Source organism: Rana temporaria, chromosome 4 (assembly GCF_905171775.1).
Source record: "Rana temporaria chromosome 4, aRanTem1.1, whole genome shotgun sequence".
Taxonomy (NCBI): Eukaryota; Metazoa; Chordata; class Amphibia; order Anura; family Ranidae; genus Rana; species Rana temporaria.
The window spans coordinates 282,407,487-282,435,051 of record NC_053492.1 but is presented as its reverse complement, the minus strand read 5'-3'; the positions used below and the strand labels follow the sequence as shown (position 1 = coordinate 282,435,051).

At 43.4% G+C, this 27,565-nt stretch overlaps 1 protein-coding gene and 1 long non-coding RNA gene across 4 annotated transcripts in view; one reads left to right on the top strand and one right to left on the bottom strand.

The window, feature by feature from the left end:
• The first annotated feature begins 1,985 nt into the window (after positions 1–1,985).
• On the top strand, positions 1,986–26,758 carry LOC120937284. Its single transcript, XR_005748700.1, has 3 exons — positions 1,986–2,145; positions 21,116–21,249; positions 26,485–26,758. It is a non-coding gene; the product is annotated as an uncharacterized LOC120937284 (long non-coding RNA).
• Positions 21,118–27,565, bottom strand: part of NKAIN2 (sodium/potassium transporting ATPase interacting 2) — a 1,108,432-nt gene continuing 1,101,984 nt past the window's right edge. For all 3 annotated transcript variants that reach the window (XR_005748699.1, XM_040350350.1, XM_040350351.1), the window contains one exon: positions 21,118–22,522. Coding sequence is in view for 1 of the 3 variants with exons in the window: in XM_040350351.1 (XP_040206285.1) it covers positions 22,513–22,522 (10 nt within the window). In the remaining 2 variants the exon portion in view is untranslated. The remainder of the gene's footprint in view (positions 22,523–27,565) is intronic.

Here is a 27,565-nt window from a genome sequence, read left to right as displayed (position 1 = left end):
CCAGCTCTTGCCACCTCCTGTCTCCACCAGCTCCTGCCACCATCGACTCCTGCCCCCACCAGCTCCTCCTGCCACCATCACAAGCTCCTGCCACCACCAGCTCCCACCACATCATGCCACCACCAGCTCCTCCTGCCAGCGTCACCTCCTGCAACCACCAGCTCCTGCCACTATTACCAGCTCCTGCCACCATCACCAACTCCTGCTACCACCTCCAGCTCATGCCACCATCACCAGCTCCCACCACCACCACCACCTCCTGCCACCATCACCAGCTCCTGCCACCACCACCATCTCCTGCCAGCAGCTCCTTCTGCAACCGTCCCCTCCTGCCAGCACCACTAGCTCCTCCTGCCACCACCAGCTTCTTTATTTATTACCTTGAGGCAAGGAAGTCTGAGAATGCAGGCTTGCCATGAGCTGGTCCGTTTGTGCCTATGGATGCATGGGCAGCTGCTGGACTGGGCTGTCACTAAAATCTCTGGACAGAGCACCACCGGCACCAAGAAGGACAGACTGCTCCATTCCCTCTCTCAGCTCCTGGTGACTATTTTTAAAGGTTGGTTCGCCTGTCGGGATGCGCACCAACCGCCAGTAGCGCGCCACACAGCCTCTGTCAAATCCACGGCCACCCCCCTGGGCCGGGCAGGATCGGATCGGCGGCTCAGTTTGGGACTCAGGCAGCGCCGAAACTGCGCAGTTCAAAGCCGACCTGGTCACGTCTATTTATACGGGCATTTTTGTCCTATCACGGACAATTATGGACAGGGGGAAAAGTGTCTAATTTTTCATTTTCACGGGCTGGCCGTAAATATACGGGCGGGTGGCAACACTGATAGTTGCAAGTAAAATGAAATAGGTTATTAAAGTCACAAAAATTGTTGTACGACAGAAAAAAATAATCCGAAGTGATGTCATGTGTTGTAATGTATTTGTATTGTATTTTCGGACGACAACTATACTGACTAAACGAAAATCGTACGATCTGACATCGTACGAGGAAAATTTTCGTGCTTGTCCAATCGAATAATATCGGATGAACTGTTGTGATCGGCTCTCGAAAGTAGTGTACACACGATCCGAAAATCGTACGATTCTTCCTCTGACGATCGTTTTCGTCCGATATTCGGATCGTGTGTACGGGCCATGTTGCTTTTGAGCGTTTTTGCACTGCTTTTTGCGGTGCTTGCTGCGTTTTTTGACGTGCGTTTTTACAGCGATTTGTGTTTTTTTTTTTCTAGCCATCAATTTTAATTTGTTTACATTTCCTTTAACAATCAGCTATAAACAGGTTGCGGGTCCATTGAATTCTATTACATGCAAAACGCTGCTTTTTGCGGAAAAAAAGTCCCCGACCCTTTCCAAAAACGCAGAGGCACAAAAAAGCATTGATGTGAATATGTTCCATAGGAACCCATGTTAAAAAATGTCCCTGCTTTTCTGCAATGCATTAGTGTGAATGGAGCCTTATCCATATTCTCCCCCTCTGAGCTGGAGAATCTGGAAGGAGATATTTTACAGAGATGGCCAGTGAGATCTTCAGATCTCACCTTCATAAACTGTGTAAAAATGAATGACAGAAGGGTGTGTTATGTGATGAGAAGTGAAGAACATGTTCTCCAGTCCTCATCTTAGCTTCATAAACTGGTACACCTGAGAGATCAGCCATGATCATCAGGATCTTGGCTCTTCTCTGTTTGATAAACGTACACCTAAGTGCTAGTTCACACCAGATGCAGTTCCGTGTGCTTTTTGCTGCATAAAAAATGCACGCACAGTGTTTTCCTTGTATTCCAATGGCTCTAGTGCAGTCAGTTTCCGGTACAGAAAAAAAAAGTAGAGCTTGCTGCTTTTTTTCTGCACAGAACTGTACTGGAACCTAGCAAATTGTATCAAAAATACACTGGAAACTAACTGCATTGGTGTGAACTAGAGCCATTGGAATACATGGAAAACATTGTGCATGCATTTTTAGTGCAGAAAAAAAGCACACGGAACTGCATCTGGTGTGAACTGGCCCAGGTCTGAAGGACAGCTGAGGAGAACTACTGAGGTTCAGAGAAAGGGTGCCTAAAGCCCCGTACACACAATCCGAAAATCGTACGAAAAATTTTGCTTTCTAATCGATTGTACAATAATCGGATCGTGAGTACAGAGCTTTCGAGAGCTGATCAGGACAGTTCATCCGATATTATTCTATCGGACATGCACAGAATTGTTTTCGTACGATGCCAGATCGTACGATTTTCGTTTAATCAGTACAGCTGTCGTTCGAAAACGCAATACAAATGCATTACAACACATGACATCACTTCCGAATTTTTATTCTGTCTTCGAGAATTTTCGCGACTTTAGTAAACTCATCAGATTCGACATGAGATTAGCATGCAAAAAAAAAAAACAGACGATCATTTGTCCGATAATCGGATCTTGTGTACCAGGCATAACGCTGGATTCACACCTATGCATATTCAGTGCTTTTTGCATTTTGCAGATTTGCACTACAGAACGTGTTCCATAGGAAACCATGTTAAACGGACTGTAGTGCAAATCTGCAAAATGCAAAAAGCATTAAAAATGCATAGGTGTGAATCCAGCCTAAAGCCTCGTACACACAATTCGATTTTCGGAAGGGGATTGTCTGTTGATAGACTGTTGTCCGAAATTCTTACTGTTAGTACACTCCATTTGACAATTGTTGTCCGATTTTCAGACAACAAATGTTGGATGACAGGCTAGTCAATTTTTGTCAAATGACAGCTCCACGTCAGATTTTCAAGATGGTCAGTACACAGAAAGTACAAACACGCATGCCCGAAATCACTGCTCACCAAACACGAAATTAGCAGAAGGAGCCCAAAGGGTGGCGCTCAAGAGCTGAAATTCCTTGTAGTACGTCACTACGTTTGGGTTTGTGGCACGACAATTTGTGTAACATTAGTATGCAAGACAAGATCCTGGCACACGCCCTATTGACAAAAATCAGGCACTCGTTTGTCCAACAATCAGACCGTGTGTAGGCTTAACCACTTCCATACCGGGCACATATACCCCCCTCCTGACCAGGTGAAATTTCAGCTTCCGGCACTGCGTCGCTTTAACTGACAATTGCGCGGTCATGTGACGTGGCTCCCAAATAAAATTGGCGTCCTTTTTTCCCCACAAATAGAGCTTTCTTTTGGTGGTATTTGATCACCTCTGCGCTTTTTTTTTTTTGCGCTATAAAACAAAAAAAGCAACAATTTTGAAAAAAAAATCAATATTTTTTACTTGTTGCTATAATAAATAGCCACATTTTTTTTTCCAACAAATTTTTTCTCAGTTTAGGTCGATACGTATTCTTCTACATATTTTTGGTAAAAAAAAAAAAAAAAATCGCAATAAGCGCTTACAAAATATGGGACAGAATTATTATTATTTTTTTTATTTTTATTTTTTTTACTAGTAATGGCGGCGATCTGCGATTTTTTTTATTGGGACTGCGACGTTATGGCGGACACATTGGACACTTTTGACACATTTTTGGCGCCATTCACATTTATACTGCGATCAGTGCTATAAATATGCACTAATTACAGTATAAATGTGACTGGCATTGAAGGGGTTAACACTAGGGGGTGAGGAAGGGGTTAAATGTGTAGCCTATGTGTGTTCTAACTGTGGGGGAAGGGGGGTGACTGATCTGTGTCCCTATGTACAAGAGACACAGATCGGTCTCCTCTGTCCCCTGACAGGACGTGGAGCTCTGTGTTTACACACAGAGCTCTACGTCCCTGCTCTGTCACTGCTGATCGTGGGTGCCTGGCGGACATCGCGACCGCCAGGCACGCGCATCGGCATCTCGGGGACGCGCCGGGCGCACGCGCGCCCCCCAGTGGCCGGAGGAATCCAGGACGTCAATTGACGTCCTGTTGAGTTTCCAGAGCCACTGTGAAGCCGTCATTTTACATGCGGCTGGTATTCAAGTGGTTAAAGGAGTTGTAAAGAATTTTTTTTTTCACCTTAATGCAATCTATGCATTAAGGTGAAAAAACATCTGATGATGCCGCCTCCCCAAACCCCCATTTTACTTACCTGACCCCTCGAAAGTCCCGCGCTCGGTCTCGAGATCCTCTTTGCCGCTCAGCCTGGCCGCTGATTGGCTAGAGCGGATGGATTGAGAGCAGCGCAGCCATTGGCTGGCGCTGCTGTCAATCACATCCTGTGACGCGGCACGCCGAGTGATACAGTGAGCGGCTATGGCGCTCGCTGTATCATGGGAGTGCGCCCGCAAGGACTCACCACCATGCGAGCTCTCTCGTATGACTGGTGGGTTCTTTCGGGGAGGATCAGAGACAGCCTCTGAGGGACCCCAGAAGACGTGGATCGGGGCCACTCTGCAAAACTAACTGCACATTGGAGGTAAGTATAACATGTTTGTTATTTTTTAAGAAAAATATATTTTTTCTATAGTAACCCTTTAGTCACACCTATGCATTTTTAGTGCTTTTTGCATTTTGCATATTTGCATAGGAAACCATATTAAATGGACAGTAGTGCAAATCAGCAAAATGCATAAAGCACTAAAAATGCATAGGTGTGAATCCTTAGATGTGGGGATGAGGCCCTTGTTCCCATCAACATGGGGACATGGTGCTTTGAGGGGTCACAGACGCCCAAAGCATCCTCCCAATGTTGAGGGCATGTGGCCTGATATGGTTCAGGAGGGGAGGGGGGGCCCTCTCTCGTCCCCACCTCTTTTCTGCGGCTGGCCAGGTTGCGTGCTCGGATAAGGGGGTCTGGTGTGGATTTTTGGTCTAACTCCACGCCATTTTTTTTTTACTTTGGGGTGGAGTTCCCCTTAAAATCCACACCAGACCTGAAGGGTCTGGAATGGATATTTGGGGGGAACCCCACCTCATTTTGTTTTTAAATTGATGGCGGGTTCCCCTTAATATCCATACCAGACCTGAAGGGCCTGGTAATTGAATTTGGGGGGACCCCCACGCTTTTTTTTATGAATGACTTTTCTCTGAATTGCCGGAGCCGACAATTCATTATAGCTGCGAGTGATTTTCCTTCAGAAATGACACTTTGTGCAGAGACAGTTCTAAGCATGGGAAACATGCGTCACTTCACAGGCATACTAGACACCCCCCCCAGGTACGAAATTTAAAGGAATATTTCACTTTTATTGTTTCACTGTAAGCATTATTAAAATCACTGCTCCCGAAAAAACGGCAGTTTTTAAAACTTTTCTTTGCATTGATACATGTCCCCTGGGGCAAGACCCAGGTCCCCAAACACTTTTTAGGACAATAACTTGCATATTAGCCTTTAAAATTAGCACTTTAGATTTCAAACGTTCGAGTTCCATAGACTTTAACAGGCATTCTAAAGTTCACACAAACTTTTGGTCTGTTTGCAGGTTCTGGTGCGAACCGAACTGGGGGGGGGGGGTGTTCGGCTCATTCCTAACGCTGAGCATGTGGATGGCTGGGACCGAATTTCTTTTGACGGTTTAGCAACTTCAAAACGCTGCTCATCCTCCTGCAGCATGTACCTGGCACTATGGTTGAACAGTTTGGGGGACTCCTCAGGGCATGATGGTGGGGCTAGGGAAGGAGTGACTGGTGACATTGAGCCGATGGAATAGGCCGGTTTGGCAGCTGTATTGCCAGGCAAAGTACTCTGAGCCTGGGTGACAGAGGCTGAGGATGGCTTTGTTATCCACTCTACCAACTCTTCTGCATGTTGTGGCTCAACACGGGCAGCTGCCGAAAAAAAGGACAAGCGTGCTCCACGGCCATATGCTGAGGATGCACCGTGTCCATAACCAGCACTGTTGGCTGTAAACCCAGAGCCTGCTTGCCCTCTTTTAGTGGCCTGTGAGCGTCTGCCTCTCCTTGGTAGCCTTCCAGACATGCTGTAAAATTGGATTAGCAAAACACCGCCTGAAGTTTACTAGAAAAAGTACACCAGGAATGGCCTGCAGTCAGAAATAGGTTTGGCTAGACTAGAATGCAGTGGATATGTATATGAAGGAGACTGTATATACATTTAATGCACTGCAGATCACTGAATCACCTGCCTGCCTGAAAGTGTATTTGAACACATACACCAGGAATGGCCTGCAGTCAGATATAGGCTTGGCTAGATTAGAATGGAGTGGATATATATATGTAGGAGACTGTATATATATTTAATACACTGCAGATCACTGAATCGCCTCGTAGGTTCATGCTTTATGCCAGTTTATACCTCTAGGGGGAGTGCTGGGAGTCCTGCTGGGAGGACTTGATGAGCACAGCTGAATGAGGTGGGCTCGTTAGGTCCTCTACAAAAACTCCCAGCATGCAAAGAGATAGAAGAGATGTCTGGTTCCCAACCTGGAACCAGACATGTATGAATAGTGTTATATATTCGACAACTGTATTTAGGTATCCTAATTATGTCCAACGTTGCATTAAAGAAATATAGGGACTTCATTTTGCAATATGTTGGCAGTATGGAACTATGCTAGGGCCACTGCCTGTGAAATAAACATCAAATGCACCAGATATTACTAAATGGCTAGCCTGTAGCTTTACTGGCTCTGGCTGCTGTTACTACCACAGATATACAAGGTATGCACTATGGAAACACTAGTGTCCAGACAATGCTACTATGTGGACTATATGTTATTGTAACCAGACAGCTGACCTATTGCCAATCAACCTCATTAGTTGCAAATTTTTCTTCCAGCTCTTCCTTGTTAGCAGCACTTACCAGCTTCTTGTTGCCCTGTCCCAACTTTTTTAAGGCTGGGCTCACACCATCCCCGCATGCGGCGCACAACAGGGGTCCGGTGCGTGCTGGTTCACCTTTTCTGGTCCAATTGAGCCCGAATTTTGGTCTGAAACCAAACCTGAAACACACCAAAAATTGCACAAGTTTTTCCGGCACACTGCACCGGACCCGCTGCGGAGATATGTGAACCGGGTCCATAGAGAGCCAGTCACATTCTCCTGCTATGCAAATTGAATGCGGGGAAACGCGCATTCAATTCGTATAGGTGTGAACCCGGCCTAAATGTGTTGCTGCCATTAATTCCAAAATCACCTTTTTTATTAAAATGGTACATTTCAGTTTAAACACGAGATATGTTTTCTATTATAAAATATAATATGGGTTCATGAAATTAACCAAACATTGCATTCTGATTTTATTTAGATTTTACACAGCATCCCTACATTTTTGGAATTGGAGTTATAAGGTACCATAGTGTATCACCATTTCACAGGTGTGCACAATTCTCAGTGTTGACATGTTTGGTATCTATTTACTCAATACAATGCCATATTTTAACAAAACGCTGTATTATATTGTGTGCTCTAAAATTCCTTGTGGCTGGGTTCCCACTATCTTCGCATGCGGTTCAAAGCAGGAGTTCGGTGCGTCCTCATTCACCATTTCAGAACAAATGTTTGGCCGAATTCGGACCTGAAATGGAGCAAAAGATGCACAGGACTTCTGTGCAAATTTGTACCAGAGCCGCAGTGGACATGTGTTAACTAGCTCCATAGAGAGTCGGTCACAATCCCCTGCTATTGCGAATTGGATATGGAGGAAAACCGCATCCAGTTCGCAACAGTGTGAACCCAGCCTTAAGACCTGGTTCACATTGATGCTACTTTGAAATTGCGCTACTTCACTTGAAGTAGCGCAATTTCAAAGTAACAAGGTCAGCGTGATTTCAGGTGCTAATTGATAGACATCTTTGTGACTTCATACACAGATATCTATTGAAGTCGCACCTGAAATCGGCAAAAATAGTGCAGGAACTACTTTTTCAAAATCGGTGCGGTGCTGCAAAATCGGTTTTGCACCGATTGGAACAGTGCCATTGCCTCCAATAGGCTGCGACTTGTTATGTGATTTGATCTCTCAAATCGCATGACAAATTGATCCAATGTGAACCTAGGCTTAGTGTATTTTTTATTGAAAGTTTGCACTTGAATATAGCTGCTCAAATATTGTGCAATTTAAAAAACAGATATCATTTTATTCTCCAGGGCCTTTGCTTTCATAAGATATATAATATTTCAGTTCTAAGTAATTTTCTGGCACAAATAATGCTGGCTTTAAAACGTATGTGAAAATGATCAAAATTGGCTTGGACGGCTCAAGGAATATCAATTAGGCCTTAGGCTGGGTTCACACTACTACACTACTTTCATCCTACTTTGCTCTGCTACATTGGTCCTACATTTATCCTACAATGGTCCTACATCCATCCTACTTTCATGAACAGGATACTACTTTGGTCCGACTTCAATGATATTCAATGGGCCTGAAGTAGATCAATGTAGGACCAAAAGTAGTACAGGGAGCATTTTCAAAGTCGGACCGACTTGTGTAGGACACTACAAGACGCTCTCATAGGGAAACATTGAACACAGAGCAAAGTAGGATGAAAGTAGTGTAGTAGTGTGAACCCAGCCTTAAAGTCAGCTGTAGCATTCTCATTAGCAAAGATGAGCTCAGGTGTGTTTGGATCCTAGTCTGAACACACCTGAGCTACCCCGCCCAGCATGAAGCTTTCACAGTGGCCCACCAATCATATGTGACCGAGGCATTCCCTCTTTCACTGTGTGATTTAGTTTGCATTCATCTTCCACAATGGCAGTTATTAGCCATTTGTGTGGGATGTGTGATCCGTGTGGTCTAGAACAGTGGTCATCAACCCTGTCCTTAGGGCCCACTAACAGGCCAGGTTTGCAAGATAACTGAAATACATCACAGGTGACATAATTTGCTGCTCAGCGATTGCAGTATTCTAGTCTGCATCTCCCCAAGGTAATACATAAAACCTGGCCTGTTAGTGGGCCCTGTGGACAGGGTTGATAACCACTGGTCTGGAAGAGCTCTCCCACCTTATTTGGGAAAACGTTTTTCATAAGTTTTTTATTTATTGGATTTAGTTCCACTTTAAACCCAAGTGAAGTTAAATACGAATATAATAAAACAAACTGAAGGTGAGCAAAGAGAAGTATGTAAATGTCTTATGGTTGAGTCTCTTGTAATTGACCTCCATCCAGAGCAAGCAAACAACTCATATCACAGGCAAAAGGCTGCAGACAAGGACTGTGTGGAATTAGTGATCACTTGCAAATGCTCATGTTTCCCGACTCCCAGGGGTTGGATACAGTGAGGAATAGTTAGAAAGTTCTGTCAGATTTTTACTTTTATTTGCTGCCTGTGTCCCAGAGACTTAACAGTGAGTGAGGGGGAATTCCATCTTAGACACTTTGTCAATTGATAATAGACACCGAGACAAAGAGCATAGTTGCCAACAGTCCCAAATTTCCCGGGACAATCCTGAATTTTGGACCCTTGTCTTGAATTTAGCTTGTCCCGATTCTTTTCCCCAGGATTTTGCCTTTGTCCTGGGAAAATCGGGAATGTTTTGGGCTAAAAACGGCAGCGGCTACACAAAAATGTCCGTCGCCACGAGTGATGTTTCCCCTTGTGTTCAGTGCAGAGGAGAGGGGCAGCCAATCGACTTCTCTCTTCAGTGTACAAATAAAAAATTCCATTGTACACTGAAGCCTATTGGCTGCAGGGATTGGCGGCCTCTCCACTGAACACAAGGATCTGTGCAGTGAGGGAGTCGGATGCCCTGGGGTCAGACAGCGCAGTAGTAAGTGGCAACGGCAGTCTTTTATTAGCTGGCTCATGGCCAGGCTTCTGTATTCTGAGCAATCCTCTCCCTAAGTAGCCACGCGGCTGGCTCAAACTGAAGGGGAGACTGCGCTGGTCCACTCCCCCACTGCTTGCAGAGCATTTTCCTGTTATGCCACGCCTACAAATGAATGCCCCACCCCCTAATTATAACAAGGCTCTGCCTACATGCAAAAATGTGTCCCGATTTTTTTTTTTTGCAATGTTGTCAACTATGAAAGAGAGTTTTGAAAGATTTTCCTTCCTGACTTTCTCCTGAACACTTTGGGGGCAACAATTTTTAGTTGTGAGGAAGAGCTAGATTTCCTGACAATATTTTATTGCTGTCTGTGCCTTCCTGTCTCTGCGATAACTGTACCCCCCCCCCCCCCTTTACTTGTATTGGCATCACAGGGACAGGAAGTGAGGGGAAATCTTCACAACACAGACAGCAGTAAAAACATAACACTATTCAAAGCTAAAAACAAAGCTTTAACATTAGACACGCTTTAAAGAAAACCTGTAATGGAAGACCTCTTTGAAAATGGCAGTTTCCTGGCTGTGTCACTTACACGGGGGGTTATTTACGAAAGGCAAATCCACTTTGCACTACAAGTGCAAAATGTATTTGCTGTAGATCTGAGGGGTAGATCTGAAATGAGGGGAAGCTCTACTGATTTTATTATCCAATCCCTTGTAGTCTATTAACTATATCTTTAAAGGAGAAGTACAGCCAAAGCTTGTTTGGCTGTACTTCTCCTGTTACCCATTTTCAGCAGACAGCGGGCTGACGTCACAGAGCTGGTCCAAAGATTGCGACAATATGGTTGGGATCTACTTACAACGACATCTGGCTCAGCGAGCCACCAAGAGCCTGAGCCAGCCGCCCCTGCCCCCTCCACAGCCCAATGTTCCAGTGAGCGAGGAGGGGGAAAATCAAACGGCAATGACTGACAGTCACCAGCTCTCTGCGCACAGAGCTCTGAGAACCGCGGAATCAGCGGTCTTTGATCTTTGTTCTAAGGCTGCATTCACACTACAAAGAGGCGTATTTTTCCGCGAATTGCCGCGAAAAAACGCGGTAAAATACGCCGCGGTAACATACACAGGAGGGGTGATCAACATTGTCGGCTATGGCCGAACGCCGAAAGCCGCCTGAAAAAAAGGTCCGGGACTTGTTTTGGGCTTCAGGCGTTTCGGCGTGGAGATGTGAACCATCTCCATAGCCGACAATGTAAACTCACCCCTCCAGCGTATCAGGGGCTGCTGTGGCGTCGCGCTTCAGGCATATATACGCCTAGGTGTGAATGGGCACTTAGTCTTAGAACCGCAAAGGACAGATGCAGCAACGGACCGATGCTGCATCCACCTAGATAAGTATGAGCCCTGATTGGCACTTGTGCGTTTTGCGATGCGATTTCACAGTGGAAATTTGCTTTGCAAGTGAAATAGAATGTATTCCTATTAAGGGTGTTCATATATATGAGGGTGATTCGCACTGCGGTTTTAGAAAAGGGTCCTGTGCGAGTTTGGCACAGTGCAATCCAATTTTCCACAGAGAGAGATTGGAGAGCTTTAAAACTTGCATGGAAACTGCATTGCTGAATCGCAGGTCGAACCGCACTAGTAAATCGCACTTCTTTCGCACCGCTAATGGGTGAAACGGGGCTGATCCTTTAAAAAAAAAAAACTGAATGTCTTGTTTAAAACATTTTGGTATATCTGTTCAATGTGTTAAAAAAATAGTGATCTCCCAGAAATCCAGCTTGTAGCTGTCTTTGCAAATTTCAAGCTGTTAACATTCTTGCCTAGGTAACCTCTGTGATCTACACAATCTCCCCCCATGGAGAGGAGGTGTTCTAAAGTCTTAACACACTTTCTATCTGAGGGTAACTTACTGCTCCTCCATTGATACAGTTTATTGAGTGAGGGTTAGGTGAAGTTTATTTTCTCCATTGCAGGTGGCACTCTGCATCTGGGAAGGAAGTCAGAAGGAACCTGGTTCCTCTATGGTTTACTGGGTATTTGGTAAAGCTCTGGTAGCCATTTTGGGTCAGGCAGAGCCTATTTAATCCCCCCGGCCCCTGTGTTTTGCACACGTTATGTAAGTGGGTAGTGCAGGGAAAGGTATGCTGTCTGTTAGTGATAGAACTAGAGGTAGGGAAAGGTTCCTGATGAGTGATAGAACTAGAGGTAGGGAAAGGTTCCTGATGAGTGATAGAACTAGAGGTAGGGAAAGGTTCCTGATGAGGAGGGAAAGTGTAGGGTCGCATCTCTTCTGAACATATTCTCGACTGGGTATGAAACAGCCAAGCCACACTCTGGCCCTTTCTACAGATGTCTGGAATTGGCTCTGTTCACATTGCTGTAACTGGGAGTGCACCTGGATAGGCTGTCTTCCCGCTGGGATTGTTATGAACTGTTGCTGCACTGCTTTTATTATGAATTTATGGTTTCACCTGCCTGTGTGAATTATTGCCACTACATGCCCCCCTTCCCCACCTCCAGGCAGGGTTACAAGGTGAACATAAAGGGAAAAAATAAAAATAATGCAGCCCACATCCGCTAAGCTGCAATAAGTTACAATTTTGTTCTTGGGTTTAGGTACTCTAAAATACTGTAAATATTACTGACCTAGAATCACTATGCTGCAATAAAGACACATTTGATTATTTTACAAGCTGCTCATAATGAAAAAGATGTGTCATCGCTGGTTACCACATCTATCTGACATCTTTTAGAAACATACGTGCTGAATTTATTCTTTATCCAATTTTAGAAATGTGCGCCTAATTGCTTTATAATAAGAGCTAGATTTTTGGAAAGGCGGGGGAGAAGTAGACTGACCCATGATTTTCATCTTATTATCTACTTTTTTAAAGGATTGAGAGAAATGTTTATGCAGAGTTTCCTTCTAAAAGTTGCCTTGATTTTATGATGAGTACTTGAATACTTTCTGAATCATTGATGCAGACTAAGTATGCAGATCTGTACTAGGTCAGCAACCAAGAAATAATTTTTTTCAGAAAAAAGTTAACTATGGCAGCCTGCATATTCAAGTGATTCATCCCCATGCTTCCTGCTTTGTTCCGGTGGGCTGTTCTGAGTTTCAATAAAGCAAGCCATGCATGGTTTGAAATTCGGTCAGTTCAGTAGGGACCTGACAAATTTCAATCCATGTATGGGCAGGGCAGTTGTACAAAGTCTACTAATTAACTTCTGTGCAATTGCCCTGTCCGATTTTTGCCACTCAATCAGTGCTGCAGGCTATAGCCAGCAGTGCTGATTCATTTAATTATGCCTGCCCCATCATCAACTACCTCCCCTTTGTATTGCGTGTCCCCACAATCATCTGCTTCCCTCCGTACTGCCTGTCCCCACTATCAACTGTCCTCTCTGTACTGCCTGTCTTCACCATCAGTGACCCCCCGTTGTACTGCCTGTCAGCGCAGCCACACCTAATGCGTCCGGACCACCTAATGTGTCCGGTACCCTAATCTACATGCAAGGTTCCCGGATGCATGGATTCCAATGGGGGGGGGGGGGGGTTTGAAGCACATGATTAGAGCCTGAGGCTCTAATAGGCTTCAAAAAAGGGTGGTCTCAGGTCACAGAGCACTTTGCGCCAAGCCCACCCAGTTGTGTGACAATAACTAATACATGTTTTCTATTTTCACACTGAATCACCTCTCCACCATTCAGGAAGCGGGCCATGAAACCCGTTTCCTGATTGGTCAAAATACCAGGCGATCCTATTGGATGCCTAGGAGAAAGAGTTGGGAGGAGAAGGAGAGCATGGCCAGAGGTGAATACCGACTGACCCACTTGCCGCCACTGTGACCATGGATGACTCACCCGCAGAAACTCAGCCATCTGGCACTTCCCGGCTCGCACAGGGGAGGGAGGGGAGATCGATGTGTCATCCTGTGCAGGTAAGTAGGCTGTCTGACTGGCGGGGGGACATTTCCATCATACATTTCCTCCCGGTGCGGACCGGCCTTGTCTCCCGCTGGGGGGGGTGGCATTGTTTGCCCCCCCCCCTTAATTATCGAGCACCTGCCACCTAACCCTACTTTGTACTGCCTTTCCCATCATTAACTGACCTCTCTCTACTATGTGTCCTCACCATCAACTGCCCCTTTTGTACTGCCTGTCCCCACCATCAGCTACCCCCTATGTACTGCCTTCATACCATCAACCGCCATCCTCTTTACTGCCTGCACCATCAACTGCCCCCCTCTGTACTGTATGTCAAAATACATTAACTGCCTCCCTGTGTACTTAATTTTTTCCCTCCCACTGACAGCAATCCAGGGTCTTTTTTTCCCTATTAACACCATTAATAGAGGGGCGTCTTTTCCTCCCACTGATATCAGTGCAGGGGCATTTTTTTCACTCTAATTGACATTGAAGCTGGGCATTTTTTTTCCAGTGACACCACTGACACAATAAAAAAAAATTCTGCTAGTGGCACCACAGATGCAGATGCATTTTTCCTTGCAGTGACACCGATAAAGGGAATTTTTTTCTTCCAGTAACGCCACCAATGCAGGGGCATTTTTTCTTCCTAACACCAACACAGGGTTTTTCATACCTGAGGAACATCGCTGACACAAGTAAGTTTTTTTTTTTTTTTCGTGACACCACCAATGCAGCAGCATTTTTCCCACCCATTAAGGCCTGAGCATTTTTTGCTTTGCCACTGTTGACATTACCTTTGTGGGTACAAAACCCGTGGTGTATGTGTGCAGTGGCCAGAGGCGATTCAGTTCGCATGTGTTGCGCTATATAAGTTTCTCACTCACTCACTCACAGTGGGCACTGTTTCTATTTATTCATCATCCCTTCAAGCCACTCCCACTGTGGCAAACAGGCTTATGCCATTTTTTTTTGGCGTGGGTCTCATTTAAATCTATACCAGACTCACGGATAAGGGTCTGGTATAAAGGAAGGACATTTTGGCTGTTTGATTAGAAACAGAATGCAGCAGCTGGAAGATATCATTTACCTGCAATTTAAACAGCATTTTCTTTGTGTCAGTTTTGCTGCAGTAGGTTGTTTACATCATACAGAGGGCAGGTTCAGGGTGTCCACCAGGCATGTTTATTAAAGAAATGTTGCCTTTTAAAAAGGCTTGGTTCACACTATTGCGCGTTTGCATGGGCACGGCAGCCCATTCATTTAAATGGGCTGCTCTGCCCGTGATTCGCTGCAGAAAAAAGGTGCATGCACCTTTTTAAAAACATGGCCACATTGTCTTTTTGACCATGCAATTTCGCTGCGGTTCACACACCCGCAAATACTCTGCAGGCTAAGCTGCATGGAGGTGCCATTCAAAATGAATGACAGCCCCATGTGTCTAGTAAGAGCTGCACAATTTGGTTTAAGGGTTTCGGGAACAGGTAGGATTCCTGCACCCGCAACCAGCCCTCAGGCTGTGGGCAAGTGTGAATTGAGCCAAAAGCATTTTCTGCTCCTCACCAATCAGAATGAGGGAAATAAAGTTTTTTGCTTTTCTGCACATTCCCAGGCCTATTAGCCTAAAAAATGGCCATTACTGTTTTTTAACATTCATTCCAATTGACTTGATGTAGTTGGATTCAGCACCCTATCTTCAGTAATGTTCAATAAACCCGCCTCAAACTAAGCTCAAGTATGTTCGGTTCATCCCTAATAGTAAAGTTTATATATTACTTATACTGTTTAAATATCAATTGAAAAGAGCCTGGACACAAGAAGGGGAAGGCAGCTTTGCATACGGGCCCACTGCGTTCAGAAAACACTTTTAGCTAGATTCAGTAAGAGTTAGGCCGGCGTATCAGTAGATACTCCGACCTAACTCGGAATCTGCGCTGTCCTAAGTTTAAGTGTATTCTCAAACAGAGATACACTTAAACCTATCTAAGATACGACGGCTTGCGCCGTCGTATCTTAGGGTGCAATATTTAGGCTGGCCGCTAGGTGGCGCTTCCATTGATACGCCTATTCACGAACGTACGCTTGCCCGTCGCAGTAAAGATACACCGTTTACGTAAGGCATTTTCAGGCTTAAAGTTATTCCATCAAATAGCTGGACTAGTAATGTTAAGTATGGCCGTCGTTCCCGCTTCGAAATTTGAAAATTTAACGTTGTTTGCGTAAGTCGTCCGTGAATAGGGCTGGACGTAATTTACGTCCACGTTGAAACCAATACGTCCTTGCGGCATACTTTGCCGCAATGCACACTGGGATATGTACACGGACGGCGCATGCGCCGCTCCTAAAAAACGTCAATCACGTCAGGTCAATCCATATTAACATAAAACACGCCCCCTCAGCCTAATTTGAATTAGGCGCGCTTACGGCGGCCACATTTACACTACGCCGCCGTAACTTAGCAGGCAAGTACTTTGTGAATACAGTACTTGCCTAGTTAACTTACGGCGGCATCATCAAAGATGCGCGCCCCCAGGCTGAATCCAGCTATTTGTTTTCACAGAAGGTAGTGAATAATATGAGGAGTAGATTAGGTAAAGTTCAATTTAAACACCCATATGCCCTGTACAATTCGAAAAAGAAAACTAGATTTTCATAGTCGCCACTTGCCAACATTAACATTTTTTCCCAGGGACACCTTTTTTTGCTGTGTGTCAAGCAAGACATTGTAAGACTTTGTACTTTAATGTAAGGGGAAATGTCTACCCTGACCACTAATGTGAGGCGTATTTTTTTTTTTTTAATTCAAGTATTCTTTATTCATTTTGTTCCGTACAAAAAAGACATAAAAACATTTTGCATACCATATATCCTTACAAAATACGCTTCTTTATTTCTGCTAATATTTCTCCTTTTACCCAATTCCTTTCCCTCCCCCCTTCTAGTTTATATCCCACATGCGCACCTAAACCTTTAGACTGCATTATACTGTTAACACTTTTTCCTTAGCTTGCTTTTTTAACCACTTGGGATCCGCCTGCCGTCAATTGACGGCTACAGCGCGGATCCCAAAAGCCAACAGGACGTCAATTGAAGTCCGCCCCTTTGGGCGGTCCCCGCGCGCGCTCCAGAGCGCGCAGCGGGGAAAATCTGTGTTGGCCGTGTCCCTTGGACACAGCCAATTACAGATCGCCGCGAACGGCCAATCAGAGTGGCCGTTTGCGATGCGATCTGTGCGGCCAATGAGAGATGATCTCATATGTAAACATATGAGATCATCTGTCATTGCCGGCTCACACAGAGACAGCGGTGCTGTCTCTGGAGAGGAGACCGATCTGTGTCTCTTGTACATAGAGACACAGATCGGTCACCCCCCCCAGTCACCCCCCCTCCACCTACAGTTAGTTACCAACACTTTATAGGAAACATGTTTAACCCCTTCCTCACCCCCTAGTGTTAACCCCTTCAATGCCAGTCACATTTATACTGTAATTAGTGCATATTTATAGCACTGATCGCAGTATAAATGTGAATGGCGCCAAAAATGTGTCCGATGTGTCCGCCATAACGTCGCAGTCCCAATAAAAATCGCAGATCGCCGCCATTTCTAGTAAAAAAAAAAATAATAAAAAATAATAATTCTGTCCCCTATTTTGTAAGCGCTATAACTTTTGCGCAAACCAGTCGCTTATTGCGATTTTTTTTTTTTTTTACCAAAAATATGTAGAAGAATACGTATCGGCCTAAACTGAGAAAAAAAATGTGTTTTTTTAAATTGGGATATTTATTATAGCAAGAAGTAAAAAATATTGTATTTTTTTCAAAATTGTCGCACTTTTTTGTTTATAGCGCAAAAAATAAAAACCGCACAGGCGATCAAATACCACCAAAAGAAAGCTCTACTTGTGGGAAAAAAAGGACGTCAATTTTGTTTGGAAGCCACGTCGCACGACCGCGCAATTGTTAGTTAAAGCGACGCAGTGCCGAAAGCTGAAATTTCACCTGGGCAGGAGGGGGGTATATGTGCCCAGTAAGCAAGTGGTTAACACTGGGTAATTCCTGTCCCACACTCTATTACCTCTTTATTTGTAATGTGAGGCGTAATTTAAACTGACCACCAATGTAAAGATGGCCATAGATGGACTGAAATTCATCCAGCTCAGCAGGGACCGGACACGTTTTGATCCATGTGTGGCCACTGTGGTTGAACAGAAGTTGATCTACCAATGGACTTCTGTTCAACTGCCCTGTCAGAAAAAAGCATCTCAATCAGCTGGCTGAATGAAAAAAAAAAAGGGGGAAATTCACACTGACTGCTGACATTTAATAAGCACACTTACCTGTCCAGGGATGTGGATAGACTAGTAGATGAAAAGAACATATCCGATTTGCTTGAAGAAATAGTTTGAGCAAGAGGGAATTAGAGGAAAGCTATATGTTAGGGTTATAGATGAGTATGGAAGAATTCCAACCTCATCTCTGGTCCTTATCCTGAAACGGGTGCAAAATTATTTAGATTTTGTATGATAAACTGAATGGACATGATCATTTTAGAAGAGTTCCCGTTGATACTGGACAACACCAGTAGCTGTCTCAATGCTTATGAGTTGCCTGGAATTGCACTTTAATAAGGTTCAAAAAGATAACAATACAATTGCAAGAAAACCTTTGCAACCCCTTTTGGAATTCATGTAGTAATTAAAACAGACACCATTCCCATTTCTTTATTTAACAAATAGTTTAAACAATCAAAATCCCTGATGGAAAAAGTATGCAAAGATTTAGCGCAAGATGTCATCTAGAGTTGAGGGTAAGTGGACTTGGGTATTCCAGTCAATGTGTGATGAGGATAGAGGTATGGATTGAAGGTAGTCATCCATATAAAAACACACACATACAGTATATGTTGGTCACTGAAAGGATCTTCTCCATAAAGACATGCTAACATGTTCCAATGAAAAATTCCAGAGGACCTCAGCACTGTCAGTTGAAAAGATGTAAAGAGGCATAAAGGTTGAAATGTTAACAAAGCCTCGGTATGCATGACTAGAGTTTCAAAATAAAGAAATGCCAAAACTATCAGTAATTGAATCTTGCACCATGGTGCAAGTAAGTTCAGCAGCTACCAGGGTCAAATATATATTTATTTCCCTCTAAACAAACTTTATAGTTCTCCCCACTACCCCTGTTGGCTGGTTTAGTACTACCGTATGATAACTGGATTAGCTGTTATAGCCACAAAAGCTACACTGAGGTTCGGAGCAGAGAAGCTGAAGTTTTGCCTATGCACAAATTCAGCCTTGCCAGCCCGTGTCATGGTCTATCATGGCTATGCACAAATTCAGCCTTGCCAGCCCGTCATGATCTATCATGCCTATGCACAAATTCAGCCTTGCCAGCCCGTCATGATCTATCATGCCTATGCACAAATTCAGCCTTGCCAACCCAGGTCACAGTCTATTTTGCGTGTGCACAAATTCGGCCTTGTAAGTCTATGTCATGGCTATGTTAAATTTCAGTCTTGCCAGCCCAGTTCACAGTATCATGGATATACTAAAAATCAGCCTTGCCAGCCCAGGTCACAGTCTATCATGGCTATGCTAAAATTCAGCTTTGCCAGCCCAACTCACAGTCTATCATGGCTATACTAAAATTCAGAATTGCCAGCCCAGGTCAGAGTCTATCACGTCTATACTAAAATTCAGCCTTGTTAGCCTAGGCCATGGTCTATCATGATTTTGCAAAAAATCAGCCTTGCCAGTCCAGGTCATGGTCTATCCTGGTTATTCAGAAATTCATCCATGCCACCTGCATCAAACAGTGGAGAATATTGTTTCTCCCTTTGTTCCTTAAAGAGGTTGGCTTAGTTAATAAATACAATATCTCATGAGAGATTTGGATAATATTAGAGCAATTACTTGTGATATTCGGGCTCCCAGGATCCTGAGAGAAAGCCTGGTGATGTCCATGACCATCTTGTCATGAGAATCTTTCAAGAAGAAGCCAGAAAATGGGGTATAAGGCCGCGTACACACGATCGGTCAAAACCGATGAAAACGGACTGAAGAACCGTTTTCATTGGTCCAAACTGATCGTGTGTGGGCCCCATCGGTCAGTTAACCTTCAGTCAAAAAATGAGAACTTGCTTTAAAATTTTACCGAAAGCCGCCTAACCGATAGGTCAAAACCGATCGTTAGTATGCAAAAGCATTGGTTAAAAACCTGTGCATGCTCAGAATCAAGTCGACGCATGCTTGGAAGCATTGAACTTCATTTTTTTCAGCACGTCGTTGTGTTTTACGTCACCACGTTCTGACACGATCGGTTATTTAACCTATGGTGTGTAGGCACATTAGACCATCAGTCAGCTTCATCGGTTAACCGATGACAACGGTCCTTCGGATGGACTGATCGTGTGTACGCGGCCTAAAGTGACCAACTTTTTTTTTTTTATGTTCTTTTTTACAAGGAGTGGTGGGGACTCAATTTAATAGCTGAGATTGTGTTTTCCCAACAACCAGTAATAAAAATAATTGTTTAAAACACCCATGATACATTTTGTAAAATATTCATTTTTTTTTTACAAATGGTAACATTTATATTCTGTGGTTGGAGGAATGAGTACCGTATATACTCGAGTATAAGCCGACCCGAATATAAGCCAAGGCACCTAATTGTACCACAAAAAAATGGGAAAACGTATTAACTCGAGTATAAGCCTAGGGTGTCCATCTGCATGCCTCACTTTGCCTCACTGTGTCCATGTGCATGCCTCACTGTGCCCATGACTAGACTGACGTTTAACATGGGACCGGCCAGTACCGAGTCCCGAAAGTCACCGGAGAAATTTACGTTTAACATGGTAGTCTATGGAAGGGGTGCCTGGCTTTGAAAAATCGGTGCTCCCCAGCTGTAGGTCCCCCGGACAACAAACTTTGCACATGTGTAGAGGAAGAGTGGGACTACATGTGTGCCAAGTTTGGGGTCCTACGGCCAACCGGTACTGGGTCCCTAATGTCCGGGAGATCAGGCGCATAAAGCAGAGGGTGGCATTTTCAGCACAAACAAATGTGCTGAAAATCTCGACTTATACTCGATTATATACGGTATGTTGATTTGCCTTTCATAGCAATTAGTCTGAGTTTACTTTTTATTTCAATACTACAGCGTGGTTACTACAGTCAGCACCTCTACTTTTTCTCTCTTCCCATCTTATAGAACATCCCTTTTGGATCATGAAGCCTAATCAACTAAGGAGATAATACTGAGTGTAGGAATATTAATAAATCCTACAAATTCCTTACCATTTTTGATTTTTCCTCCCTTTGATGAGCCATTTTACTTAATTCTGCAGACAGTAGACAAAAATTTCACAGCTAAATGTTTAAAGGAATATTATTTATCATCAAGCGTAAAAAAAAAAGTATTTTTTAGTAGTTAGTAATAATACAGTGGAATAGTAATTTCCTGAAACAGGATATCTTTGTCAGCTAATGTTCATTTCTTTTTATAATCACAGGGTTACAGGAAGATAAAATATGCATTTTAATATACTAACAAATTCCCCAGACATCACAAAGTTCCAGATATTCACAAAAGAAACCGTTTTCTTATATCATGAAAAAAGCACATCCACCATATTATACATATAACGTAAGTATAAAATATTCATACTAAATAAACGTTTAATTGATTTTCTATAGAAATCTTTAGATGTTCACTTTATTTTGTAAAAGACAAGTCACATAAAAAACACCAACAGTGGCAAAAGATAAAAACAATGACAAAAGAGCAGCCTTTTTTTTCTGACGCTTTCTACTCAGCATGTTTTATGGAATATTAAGAAAAATCTTTGCCCTAAGTTAGAATAATTTGGGTAAGAAGTTATGGGAGACATTGCACAGCAATGCACGACTCCTTTGCCTAATGCAATGGGACAGACCTTCGGGAAGTTGGGCATCATGCATTTGGGGGATCCAGAATCACAGGACTAATGGCTTTCTAGCGTAAATAATATTAATTTCAATTATGAAGCTTTGTTGTGAATAGCCATATGGCATTTACAAATGTAATATTTGGGCTTTTTATTGCCATATACTACGATCGCATTTAATACCAACATCATAAATTACTATACTGACATAGCACCTCTGTCAATCTTTTACAAATACTATCTGAACTAGGAAAGCTTGTCAATCAAAACTTAAAGGCAATACTTCTGAGCCACCCAACTGCTATATTCTGTTTGGAAGTGTGATGCTATAGAGAGGTCCTATCAAACGTGCAGTCCAATCAGAGTGTCGGATCCCCAGAGCAGCGACGAAGATGCAGATGGTGGAAGCCTTTTGCGAAGGCGATCAACGTCCTACAGCAAGCCCTCGCGGGTAACGTTCTTTACAGATTTTCCTCCTCTGACAATCACATTTTGGCTGGGTTAAGGCAAAATACAGGCACGTGATGTGGCTGCCTGCAAAACAAACCTAATACGTCCCACTGCCTCAAACTCAGGCGGCATTTATGGCACTTTTAGTTTAATTCACAGTCTTTGATGTCCAGATTGATCATAACACTTAGGTCTCTTTTATGTCATTACTGTCTGTGCAAACATCTTGTTGTAACTCAAAGTGGCGGAGTTAGAGCTACCAGTGCAAAAAGAAGGAAAAGCAGAGAGACTTCCAGTAGAGGGCACCAAAGCACCAGCAATACAACAGTTTTCCATCTTCCCAGGACTGCAATATTTGCATCTGCAAATACATCCACTTGTGTACTGTGAGAACTAGCATCATTCTGATCCAAGGAGAAGAAAATACAATCACGTATACTTTCTTGCCCTCTTTATACAATCCAAGGGAATGTTTCCAGGAAGCAATTTATGTGAATGCCCCTTTAAACTTCTACATTGATGATCTGCCTTTGTTACTTTGACCTAGAACAACAGAACGGAAGACATAAATAAGCATATTTGTAATTCAAATAGACCCCCCCCCCATGCTTTCTTTTGCATAAGGATAAATGCATACTTGTCACTAATTATTTTTTTCAGTGTTCTCACGAGAAGTTCAGTGTAACCAGAGGAGATTGGGACATTTTTAGTTATACACCACTGATTAAAACAAAAAAAATGTAATGCTCTGAAAAATTTGTAAAACATAAATTTTTACCATTCTGGCTCAGAATACAAAGTTCTAATCACTATACAGTATATAGTATATAGCATAATAATAGGTGCTTGCAACAAAAACTGTAAGGGAACTCTTGTAGGAGCATCCTATCCTGTTTGCCATGACAGTGACCACTCTCCAACTCCTAGGCTGAATATTAGTTGTGTCTAAAACATGTGCAATGAATGATGTAAATCACTAAACAATAGCATAATCAATCCATATGTCACCCATAAGGTGGGTCGAAGGGCACTCTTGTGTGCATTGTGTGGAGATTTACTTAAAAGCAATAGGAGATTACACGAAAATTGAATGGTGTATGGGACTCACTTCATTAATGGACTTTTTTTTTTCTTTATTTCAGGTACAGCAAAACCTTGGTTTGTGAAAATTTATAAGTGTTCGTACATATAACATGTACTACTGCGCTGACTTCAAAAAAATATATTTAAATCACCTATAAATGTGAATGAACTACAAGTACCAGTCATAAACATAAACTCATATATTATGCAATAATTACCCAAAAAATGTGATATGCTCACATCAGTGAGTTAATCTCTAATTCGTGAACCCCCTGTTACGCAAACTCAGAAGCGCCAATGCGCTTGCAATAAATAATATATATATGATAAGGATGAATATAAAAGACAAAAAAACTGTGGATATAAATAAAGTCCAATATAATCGTGCACTGATGCAATATCCTCAAAGCGTGCTTCCAAACGTGAAGAAATTATGCCTTGCCGCAAAAAATCCGTGACTTTATCACCTTTAATAAAAGTGTCACCACCACCTCCTATTTTACTATGCGCTCACCAGATCCAAAAAGGTATACAGCATGTAATCATAAGTTGATATACGATCCCACTGCTGGTTCAGGACTCTCGCGCTCCAACTCCTTATGGGGTCTCTCTTCCTGTACAGTTCGCCCTCTCACTAGTTTGGCGCTCGGCGGCTCCCGTACTGCACATGCGCGCCTTGTGTGTTTCGGACTGACACAGGAAGACACGTGTGTCCCGTTGTGTTTACTCGTGTGTTCTTCTATGTCAGAGCGAAGCGCGTTACCGTAAGCTTACGGTAACATGCTCGATCCTCAAGGAGCTTACAATATAAGGGGAACATGATTGACGTCCGGCTATGGCGCGTCACGCGTTCCGAAAATAGCCCGTGTAGGACTCGGCTCTTCACGGCGCTATACGGCGCCTGCGCACAGACTAGGAGCTGACTGCGCAGGCGCCGTATATATCCGAGTCCTATTTCGGCTATTTTCAGAACGCGTGACGTGCCATAGCCGGACGTCAATCATGTTCACCTCTTCATAGGAACGCCTATTTCCCCGCCGAGTCTGAAACGAAACTGGACGATTAAACGGTAAATACAGCGGCAAAAAATAAATAAAAAACATACTATAGCTGACGCTAGTATGCTGGATGGGATGGTAGATAAAGAATTTTTTTTTTTTAGGGTGAACCCCCGCTTTAACGTGCTCTCTTGAAACAAATACAAGTGCTAAATCACAGTGCAGATCTATTGGCTATCTGCTTACTTGAGTCTGTTTAAGTACACTCCATATTCTTGAGCCCTGATGAAGGAATGTGTTTGGCCCCTGAAACGCGTTCATTTTATTCTGCTATGAATCACGTTCCTATGCGATTCCTGTGCATTCCCCTGCATTGCAATTTAGCTGCACATTCATTAGAATGATTTGCAAATGACACAGCAATGCACAAAAAGTACTGCACGCTGTACCATGAGATCTGGTGCCTGCAAACGCACTGTATTTGCAATTGCGGTGCCCATTAAAATGTATTGGCATCTGCAGCAAGTTGCAAAAGCAGTGCATTTTGAAGGCAGTGCAGGAAACAAACCTTTTGTGCACTTAGTTCTAGTGTGAACCGACCCTCAAAGTGAGAGAGGGAGGGGCATGACTGGAAGTCAGTCGGGCGTGCTGTTTGCTGACAAGTTACATGCAGATAGAAGGAGAGAGCAGAGTGGACCAAGACCTCATTGGACCTCTTCCTAATCCCACACTATCCAATCAACATACTGGGGTGGAGAAATGACACCACTGTATTCCTTCTACAACTGTAACAGAGAAAGTGATGTCAACCACCTGGTTGTTCTGTCTGGCAGGGCAGTGTAACTCTCAGGCCTCGTACACACGACAGAGTTTCTCGGCAGAATTCGGCGAGAAACTCGGTCAGAGCCGGATTCTGCCGAGAAACTCTGTCGTCTGTACACTTTCGGCCCGTTGGAGCCGCCGAGGAACTCGTCGAGAAAATAGAGAACATGTTCTCTATTTTCTCGTTGTTCTATGGGAGCTCTCGGCCCGCCGAGCTCCTCGGCGGCTTCAGGGCTGAACTCGACGAGGAACTCGACGTGTTTGGCACGTCGAGTTCCTCGGCCGTGTGTACGAGGCCTCAGGCCCCGTACACACGACCGCGGACCAGTTTCAGCAGACATGTTCGGTCGTGTGTACGGCCGACTGGACAGGTTTCCAGCGGACATTTGTCCAGCCGACCGTTTTCCAGCGGACAAATGTTTCTCAGCATGCTAAGAAACATGTCAGCTGGAAGCCTGTCCATCGGACATGTTCGGTCGTCTGTACAGACTCACCGGACATGTCCGATCGGCCGCCATCCCTTGCATGCGTCAAAGTGATTCGACGCATGTGTAGAAGCTTTGAACTTCCAGGGCCGCGCACGTCGCCGCGTCGGCACGGCCACGTCACCGCGTATCGTGTACGCGCGGATTTCTGTCTGATGGTGTGTACAACCATCAGACAGAAATCTCCGGGTGGACATGTCCGCTGAAAACGGTCTGGCGGACCCTTTTCAGCGGACAGTCCGTCCGTCTGCACGAGGCCTCAGAGCTAGATCCAGCGAGACAATCAGCAGTTTTAAAAAAGGAGACAGCGATGGCGGCCTTTGTGTTTCCTCATGATGGGTTTCCTCTTGCTATTTTTATTTTACATTCTATAGACAAATAATGTTTTACTTGTAGAGCTGTTATTTTAAAGCAGGCAAGAACCTAGTACAAGGTGGTATAGCAGTGTGTGTGTATGGAAAAATGAATACTAGGAACACGTAAAAACAAAAAATGCTAAATAAATCATGTTTTTTTCATAATCAAAGACTTTTTAGCTATTGTAGATGAGCAAGCAGAAATAGGAATTGTCATTTTGAGTTCAGGTTCAACGAGAAACATTGATAAAATGTGCAAATGAAAAAAAAACAAGTGTTCTTGTTCTTGGTACATTTTCCAATATGTACATTATTTATAACTCAGTAATAAGGATGACTGAATTGGGAGAATCGCCAATTCATCACTTTGCGATTCTCCAGGATATTTGCATGTAGAGTTGTCTGAATTGTAGAAAATCACACAATTTAGGACTCAGGGGAACGGTTTCCAAGTCGATTGTCTCTTTACTATTCAAGAATGTTTATTAGTGACATCCAACGGGCATATGTTTTTACTGGACACTGGTCATTAGTGTGTATCGTCTGCTCCAAGATAATTTAGGGGAAAAAATTGCATTCAACATTTCTCAGAACAATTCCAGCATTTTAACGGCAGAATGTTTATACTCAGAACCTCTGTTAAAGTAGAACTATAGCCCAAACTTTTTTTTTTTTTCATTAAGGGAGGGTAACACTTGTCAGTTTATTTTTTGCCATCTGTGTCCCATTGGGATGATTTACCTTCACTTCCTGTTCCATAGCCAAAACAGGATGTGAGAAGTTGGGGACCCCCAAGCCACCAGAACTAGTGTCCCCATTGGAAGATTTTTCCAAAGGTCTTTGATAACGCTCTCTGGGAGGGACGAAACGCGTCAGTACACAGACTACGGCACCGCAGTGACATCACGTCCGATGTACGTTGGAATGCAGAGGTTGTGAGAGAACTTGCTACGTCCTTTGATGCTACATCCTTTTGCTTTTTACTATGAAAAATTGTAAGCTTGATTTCTACTTAATAAACAAGACGTACTACTACACTATGTGGGATCTCTCTCCTCACGTCCGAGTTTGAAACATCACAGGAAGAATCGTATCTTGGAGTTGGCGTCCCATCACCCTGCTCGCCAGATTAAGCCTGTTTGAACCACAACAGGGTCCATTTGATCTGGTGAGTCTAACCACTTTGGGGGGGGGGGGGAATGGAGCACGTTATCATCTGTGTGGATATCAATTATTATTGTAGCACCTTGGGAATTATCAGCACAGCAGCACTTGTGAAGAAATCTTTGAAATTGGAACTTTATTTATGCATTTATTTGAACTTTCACTGGCTACATGCTTGTTCAATATTTTTCACTATTTCAGTTGTTCTTTGCACACATTGCATGCACAGTATTAGCACTTTATTATTCATTTAGGTTTGTCTGCGCTATTTAAAAAATAAAATAAAAATGACCTTTGTCATTAATAGCAGCGGCAAGTCTAACACCAATTATTATATGTAGCGTGGGTGATTAACTGTTTAATAATATTGAATAAAAAACAATATTTTTTACTTTCTGCTAATAAAACATTCTCGATTAAAAAATGTAAAAAAAATCGAATTTCTTAATTAATTTAAGCCAATATATATTCTGCTACATATTTTTGGTAAAAAAAATCCTAAAAAGAAAATATTGATTGGTTTGCGCAAAAGTTATAGCATCCAAAAACTATGGGATATTTTTATGGCATTTTTCTTTCTTTCTTTTTTTTACTAGTAATGGCGGCAATCAGCGATTTTTTTTTTCTGCCGGACTGCGATATTGCGGCGGACAAATCAGACACCTAACTGACACTTGA